Here is a 7,759-nt window from a genome sequence, read left to right as displayed (position 1 = left end):
ACGATTGCACTTAGCACGTGCAACAAGCCGTTAAACCTCTAGGTTACCCTAGAGGACGAGTTTCGTCTCGTGAGGGTTTGCAGTGAATATACCCACAAAATTCGAAAATCTCAAAAATGCAGAAGGGTCTAAATATGATATGGACTAAAAAATGTTTATCCGGTAGATTTTCAAAAGTTAATAAAAATGAAATCTAAGTCGACCAAACCATACAAATGCTAAAAATCCCTTCACTAGTAATCAAGACTCGAAGTGCACGTGACCAGCCAATATGAGTATCATTTCGGTTCCAAACAGACAAGACCTCGATTACCTTCTCAATACATTTCGCCTCGACTGCCGCCTCGCGGTCATACACTCAAAAATTAAAGTCACTCAGAAATGTTTCACTCAATGTGCGAGTATGAGCATGAAGAAAAACTCAACACATTACAAAAGACGGACTAAATTTTTGGTAAACGACTGATCTCAAAGAAGGAAACAACCACTAATATGGAATGGGGAAGCTAACTAACTCTTCTCACCTGATCTACTATCTAACAATGCTCCCTAGAGGTCGATAGACACTAATGAGGATATGACTAGAACTCATGAGAACTTGACGTCTTCAAATCTTCAAGAGCTAATTCAAGGGATAAACACTTAAAACACACTTTCTTTCTTTTTTCTTTGATTTTTCTTTGATTTTTCTATTTCTTCTTTTTTTTCTCTTTTTTTTTTCTCTTTTTTTTTTTTTTTTTTTTTTTTTTTTTTTTTCTAATACGCTGCTGGTAATAAAACTCAAGATACACAATATACTTTCTTAACACTTTCCTTGGGGTATAATTCTCTCCACTTTGCTTCATGCCTCATTCTCAGGGTTCTAAATGATGAGGTTCCTATCTTCCTCTAGTTGACACTGTTTTCAAGTTTCTCAGACTACAAGAGAAAGGTTTACTTCCTGATGACATCCCTAGTGGTTGTAAAATTTGAACTCAAGAGATCAACTGAGCTCTAATGAATATTGCGAGGTTGAGTAGCTCTTCATTCTACTCAGAGTTAGCTCAGAAGAGATCACTCAAAACAAAAAGAAAGGCTCAGAATCTCACATAGGTTAAGTCTCCACTAATGATCGATTAAGTTCTCTTAGAAATGTCCACTCTTCACCTATCTAACACTCACATGGCTAGTGCACAAACAACTTCAAGACTCGAAATTCGTGGAAAAACCTTTAGAAAAAGTGTAGTACAACCAACTAGACTCTATAACTATTAACAAGCAAAAACAACTAGACTCACATTTTCAATCCAAAAATTTTGAAATTTTGAACCCTTTTGAGTTTTTGAAATAAGGACTTAGCAAAAATTCATTCCCCTATCCCCAAACTTAAACCGAACATTGTCCTCAATGTTCTGAAGACTATGCAAAAGTAACAGGATGAAGGGAGAGATATTACCTGATTCGGAAGTCCTAAGCGTGGGTTGCCTCCCAGAAAGCGCTAAGTTTAACGTCTTCAGCCAGACGAAACAGATGACTCGAAAAAATAGAAGAATTATACCTACTGGATTACAGATATGTGATTAACTGTAAACCAATAATCGATACATCTGTGGGTCCACCCAAAACACAAAGTTTTCGGTGAACGATAGTCTCACATTTTTTTGAATTGCAGAGAGTGCATGTGAGACTATCAAAGAAGAGGGGCAATCCCCAAACTTAGTGGATGCACAGTCCACTAAGTAACTATAAATACTCGGACCAATGACTAGAAAGTCATCAAAAGGATCGACATAACAATGAAGGGCCAATATATCCGTCGAAGGCAGAAAGTCATCTGCAAGCTTAGTGGATAGAATATCCACTATTTCCATAGACGTTCTCGAGGAGACATCTGAAGTGTCCCAAAAGGGATCAACAACCGAGTCTGAGACCATGTGAAAGGTCAAACTAGACTCTAAGGGTAAGGCAATATGCTCGGGGACCAGGTCAAGGTCCATGGTTTCCTTAGGTACACAGTCTGACAAAGTATCTAACATGTCTCTAACGTTATCAATGTCCTCAAAGACATCTGAAGCCTCGCAGTCAGGTATAATATCATGCCTTCCTAGAATTTCATCTAAGGCTGACTCCTTACAAATCTCAAATGTCGGAAAGTTCAGAATAGTGTCATTCCCAAACTTGCTCATAGAGCCATCATCTTGAATATCAATGTCTAGTGTAGTCCTATCATGGTGAGATGACATAGGTGGAGGAAGCAAGACAACAAGGTCATCAGACCTTTCAGGCTCTAGGGTATTATCAGTAAATTCATCGACATTTAACTTAGTACTAGGGTTAGACGTATTAACCTCGTCATCGTACCTAGTACCTTCCTGAGTTTGGGGTGGTGAACCCCCTTCCTCGTCGGCGAATAACTGCGACTTAAACATTTTCATCTGTTGAGCCAAGGACTCAGTATCCTGCTGCATTTGAGTCGCAAATTGTGACATAATCTCAATAAGACGACTCTCGGACTCTGATCGAGATCTATCTTCAAGAGTCTCCTCATAATAAGGTTCGCTAGTGTAATTAAACGTAGACTCTTGATAATAACTTCCTCCGTACATATTAGGATCATTCCTGTCTCTAAAGTCATTGGTCTCAGAATAGTGTGGACAATAAGGTCTCTCATATATATTTGGCGTCGGACCATATCCATCGCTAATCGGACCATCTCTACACATTTGCTGATAATCTCCTAATGTCATATGAGATCGATCAGGCTCATATGGTCTACTCCACTCACTAATCGGACTGTTTCTAGACATTCGTTTATAATCCTGAAATGTCATACCCGGTCGGTTAGGCTCGTCTCTACACATCTGTTGGTACTCTCCTAGGGTCATACCAGTTCGGTTAGGCTCAACTAGCCTATTCCCCTCGTTAAGTCGTTGACAATCTCTTAGAGTCGTACCACGTTGGTTAAGCCAGTCTTTACGCAACTGTTGGTATTCTCTTAAGGTTATATCAGTTCGGTTGATGACGGGTCCCTTTAGATCAAGGTCATCATCATCAACAGGGTACGTCCAACCATTAGAGAAATGCGCCATGATGGTCAGGCACGATCACAATATGGGAATTGACACTTGCAAAAACTACACTCGATTCCTTTTTATTGGTCCGTTTTTTTTTTTTTTTTTTTTTTTTTTTTTAAAAACACGAAAACCGAGGAAGCACTACGAAGATCTTATGAAAAGTACCCACTAACAGGGGATTCGTGGGTGATTAGAGAAAGTTACCTCCCGTTCGAGACGGGCGACGACCTTTGCAGACGACCCGGGCCACTCTCCCCGCGAGTGCTCGAACCCGAGGCTTCGTTTGATTTTCGGTTACAATTTAAAAGCCCTCTAATTTAGGGTCAAAACTTTAAAACATAAGAAGAAAGTCTAAAAAGTCTAAAGTCTCTCTTTCTCACCAAAATAAATACAAAAAATAAAAACTGTAAATTTCTCCTTTTGAGGTCCTCCTCCTTGTTGCGCCTCCTCTTCAGCTCCTTAGTGTTCTGCACACCAAAAACAGAGAAGCAAGTCAAAATATCCAAAATTCAAAACTTACCAAAAATAAAAACTTTCCAAGATTAGAATAAATTTAAAACATAGTCCCCGGCAGCGGCGCCAAAAACTTGATGGGCCTAAAAAGTTTCCTAAATAGGTCTACACCCGCAAGTGCACGGGTGTCAAGTTGTAATAGTTTCCGGTAAGACCGGTTCGTTCCTCAGGGACTAAGTGAAACCTATTCTAAGACTTGGAAGTAGGACTTGTTTGAAAATGGTTTTGGTTTTGGTTTTAAATTAAAATAAATAAAATAAAATTACAGAAAGAAAATAATTACAAATGATACAAGGAACTCAAATGGGGGAGAGCCTAGGGTTTTCGAATCCGTCTTCCTAACAATTCTAACGACAAATTAATTTTAGTCTGATTAGATGGTTCTTTATATAACTCAGGTTTTCAGTCCATGAACGGTCTAAAAACCCGGAAGATTTTATCGTTAAAATGGTAAAAACTTTAATAAATTGTCGAAAAAATGATTAGTTCAACTTCATCTAAACCCGAGATAGGAAAATTAGTTACTCATGATAAAGGATTGAAGCTTAAATATATGGAAAAAGAAAAGAAAAATGGAAGAGTTGAATTTCTTACTAATTTTCCAGCCAAACAGAGCCTAAGGAATTGAATTTCTTCTGTTTTTCTGAAATCTGCCAAACGCACCCTCTGGGAAAACGATTTTCTCGTCTTCCCGGAAATATTTTCCTTGAGAGAAAATAATTTTCTCACCTTCTTCAACCTCCTGTTTCTCTCTTCAACCTTTCTGTTTTCTCTCTCTTTTCTTAATATCTCTCTGTTAAGTCTCTTTCTCTATCTCTCTCTCACTAAGAAGTAGAGGAAACAATAAGAAAATCAAAAATCAAAAGAAAAACTCCATTAAACAAGCTCTCGGTTTTCTCTCTCTCTCTCTACAATCTCCTTCTCTGTTTTCTTCTCTAACTCTACTTTCTTCTCTGTAATCTCTCTCTCTCTCACTAAGAAATTAAGGTTACAATTCAAAGAATAAAATCAGAAATCAAACAGAAAAAGCTCTCGGTTCTCTCTCTCTCTGTAAACTCTTCTCTCTCTGTAAACTCTTCTCTCACTAAAGAGTTACAATCAAAAGAAGATGATGAAAGATAGAAGCTGATGAGGAGTTCTCTCAATTTTTCTTGGCCGTGAGAGATGATCTTCTCTTCTTCCTCTCTCTCTCTCTCTGGTTTTTCTATTTGATTGAGCTTAAAGAGAGGATGGTTCTCCCAATCCGAGATGATGATGATGGTTTCTCTCTCTATCTCTCTCTCTCTGTAATTTCCTGTTTTGGTTGAGCTACCAGAGGAAGACCCCCTAGTCGAGATAATCCATCAGTTGTTCTTCTCTGTTTTTTTATATTCCATGGCCGACTCCCTCTCTCTCAAATCTTTGAACATGGTAAGAAATAATAAACCCAACTATCTCCTTGTCGGTTTTCATTCTCTCTTTCTAAACATTTAAAAACTTTCCTTCATTGATCTCCTCGGTTAGGAAAGTCTTCATCAACACAGCTCTCTCTTTCTACTGTTAAGAGAAAGATTTCATCTTCTCTCTCTCTGAATATCTTCTATCCATTTCGGTTTAGCCGAGAGATTATCTCTCTAAATCTCGGTTTGTGAAACATTCCTTTCTCTTCTCATTATTTCCTTTTTCTTATTTTGAATTGTTGAAGTCGGTTTTTGATGGAGTCGAATAAGAAAAAAAATGGAAACTCCCAAAAAAATGGGAAGTCTCGGTTTTAAGCTGAATAATTGGTGATGAAGGTGATGATGCTGACGTCATGATGACGTCATCAGAGGCTTTGACTCATGGTCCACCTATTTTGACCCGAACTTTGACTTGCTCTAATTTGCTCATCCGGACTCCGATTTGACTTTCGTTTTCGCCTACGGGTTCGTCTTGATCTCTACTTTCCATCCGAGCACTAATCTCGATATCAGAATCAACAAATGACCAAAATACCCCTCGTCTGCGTTTTTCCGACTTTTATCCGTTTTGCACATATAACTCTGAAAAAGGTACCTGAGTAGAAAAAGAGATAATTCATGAGAGTAGCTTGCCCTAGATAGACTAACTTGTCCAAATTAAGAGACTCAGATGGGACATTTTCATGTCTCATCAAGGAGGTAGGCTTTAAGCGAACCTCGTTAAATTCTGTTTACATATTTAGTTTTGGCATAGTTTTTCGATTAATTTTCATAATCGGATAGGTTCGATAACTTCCGCAAAGTTTTATTACTAACAAATAGCACAATCAACTCAAAATCAACCCTAACCATTGACAATAGTCAAAGCCTTTAGACCAGACCACTAAATATTTTAAGAAAACATCTAAACAAAAAACCTGGTCAGAGAAAATGATACCAGAGATTGGAGATATAGTTAGAAGACTAGATCCTCACCATATTTATCTGATGGTTCTTACAAAGAAAATCAAGCTTCTTGTGCTGTAATACCTCGAGATTCGGATGGAGTTATTTTGGGTTCGAAGAGGAAAGTGGTTACGCCTAAATCTCCCATGTTCAGCGTGATGATAGGGTTAGAAACGGCTCTGGACTTAGCAGAAGAATTAGGATTTCACGTGTTTATAATCGAAGGAGACGCCCTAGTGTTCCTTAACCTAATCTCATCCGTTGATGCTGAGGTTCCTTTGCGGTTGATTGATGAAATCGAAGGACTAAGAAGGAGGATTAACCAACACCAAGTAGAACTGGTGTATTGTAACAGATCACCCAATAAGGAGGCCTACGATCTTGCGACTTCTGTTTACCTCCTCTGAAAGTCGAAACATTTGCATTTGATCCTCTGCAGGTAATGTTGTTATTTTTAGTCCTGACTTGTAACGATTTTATGTGTTTTTTGGACTTTTTGTAACTTTATTCAGTTTATAGACTATTTGGTTCTAAAAAAAAAGAGAAAAAATAAAAGTGAGAGGATAGTTTTGGAATACAAAAAATATATAATATAAAGGGTTATTTCCCAAATGGCCCCCAACTTTGTGACCAGCTTCCTGCCTAGTCCCCTACTTTAGCAAATATTCCCATATGGTTCCCTTTTTCCGTTATCTTTAACTGTTCGTTACTCTCACTCCTCCATCTCATTTCCTCTCTCTGTCAAGTCACCTAACACGCCACATCATCATCTTCTCCGGTAGGGGTCGCCGGCCGGTCAAATTTCCGACCGGCGACCTTCAAACCTACATCAAACTGGCATGCCCAGTAACTCATATGTGGTATTTGAAACGTCTTCCTAGTTATATCGCGAATCTTTTAGATAAACTTCTTAAAGAATTAGAAGGCCTAGTATACTGCGATGTGTGATTTGATCAAAATTATTATTTTACAGATTGGGAATAAGAAACTGTCATCCCAAAAAAAAAAAAAAAAATCTCTTCTTCTTCCTCTCCCTCTTGCTTTCTCTCTCTTCTTATTCCTCTCTCTCTCTCTCTTCCCCTCTCTTCTCACTCTCTCTCTCTCTCTCTAAAATGGTCGGCGAAGGGGGGGAACCCTTCGCTGGTCGTCGGTCTGGGTCCCAGATCTGAAGGTCTGGGAAACCGAAGGATTCCCCCCCAATTGGATCTACCACTATATGGAACGGCCAGTTTGATTTTGGAGAACGTTGTAGAGAAAGCTAGACAGTGAAATATGGAACGGCCAGTTTGATTTTGGTTTCTTGTTGCCTTTTTCACTCTTGGGTCTCTTTATCATTGTTGGTCCGCATGTCCCCCCAATTGGATCTACCACTATACCTCATGTACTCATCCGCTTGTACTAACATAGAATGCAACAATGTCTTTCATCGATCACTAGTTGACACGTGTTTCCGTCAACCTCAAGTTTGTCAATATTAAGAGGTACATAAATACATCCTTATAATCAAACAAAAACTAAACGTAGGTTAGCTGCTCAAGTAGTAAGATGGAGCCTATTTGACAAACAAATATGAGACTAGCCTTTTTCCTATTGTCCTTTTCATTAAAAGTCCAGATAAGTTTGAACCGCCTATAAGGAATCCTACTTATATATCCAACCAAAAATCCCAATACCCCCATGAAGACGCAAATTTGTCTATTTACGCGAGCCCTCTTTTACAGAGGGTGTAGGATACCTGTCCATATTTAATGTAAGTTTGTCCTTTTTATAAGCAAAAACGATCTTAAATGTTCCATATATGACATTGTG

The 7,759-nt window shown here is 38.5% G+C and overlaps 1 protein-coding gene across 1 annotated transcript; it reads right to left on the bottom strand.

The window, feature by feature from the left end:
- Positions 1–722: 722 nt before the first annotated feature.
- Positions 723–4,682, bottom strand: LOC147538108 (uncharacterized). The gene is made up of 2 exons (XM_086644351.1): positions 4,161–4,682; positions 723–3,520 (listed from the first exon to the last, which is right to left on the bottom strand). The coding sequence occupies exon 2, from the start codon at positions 3,066–3,068 to the stop codon at positions 1,560–1,562; it is 1,509 nt and encodes a 502-aa protein (XP_086500477.1). The 5' UTR covers positions 3,069–3,520; positions 4,161–4,682; the 3' UTR covers positions 723–1,559.
- Positions 4,683–7,759: the final 3,077 nt, after the last annotated feature.

The sequence above is a fragment of the Eschscholzia californica genome, unplaced genomic scaffold (genome assembly GCF_041429995.1).
Source record: "Eschscholzia californica isolate CP2 unplaced genomic scaffold, dmEscCali1.0.p SCAF_5, whole genome shotgun sequence".
Taxonomy (NCBI): Eukaryota; Viridiplantae; Streptophyta; class Magnoliopsida; order Ranunculales; family Papaveraceae; genus Eschscholzia; species Eschscholzia californica.
The sequence above is the reverse complement of the archived record's forward strand: the minus strand, read 5'-3'. Positions and strand labels throughout refer to the sequence as shown.

Bases quoted from the DNA above. Each gene is read 5' to 3' on its own strand.
- LOC147538108 (XM_086644351.1), bottom strand. From the start codon at position 3,068: ATGGCGCATTTCTCTAATGGTTGGACGTACCCTGTTGATGATGATGAC.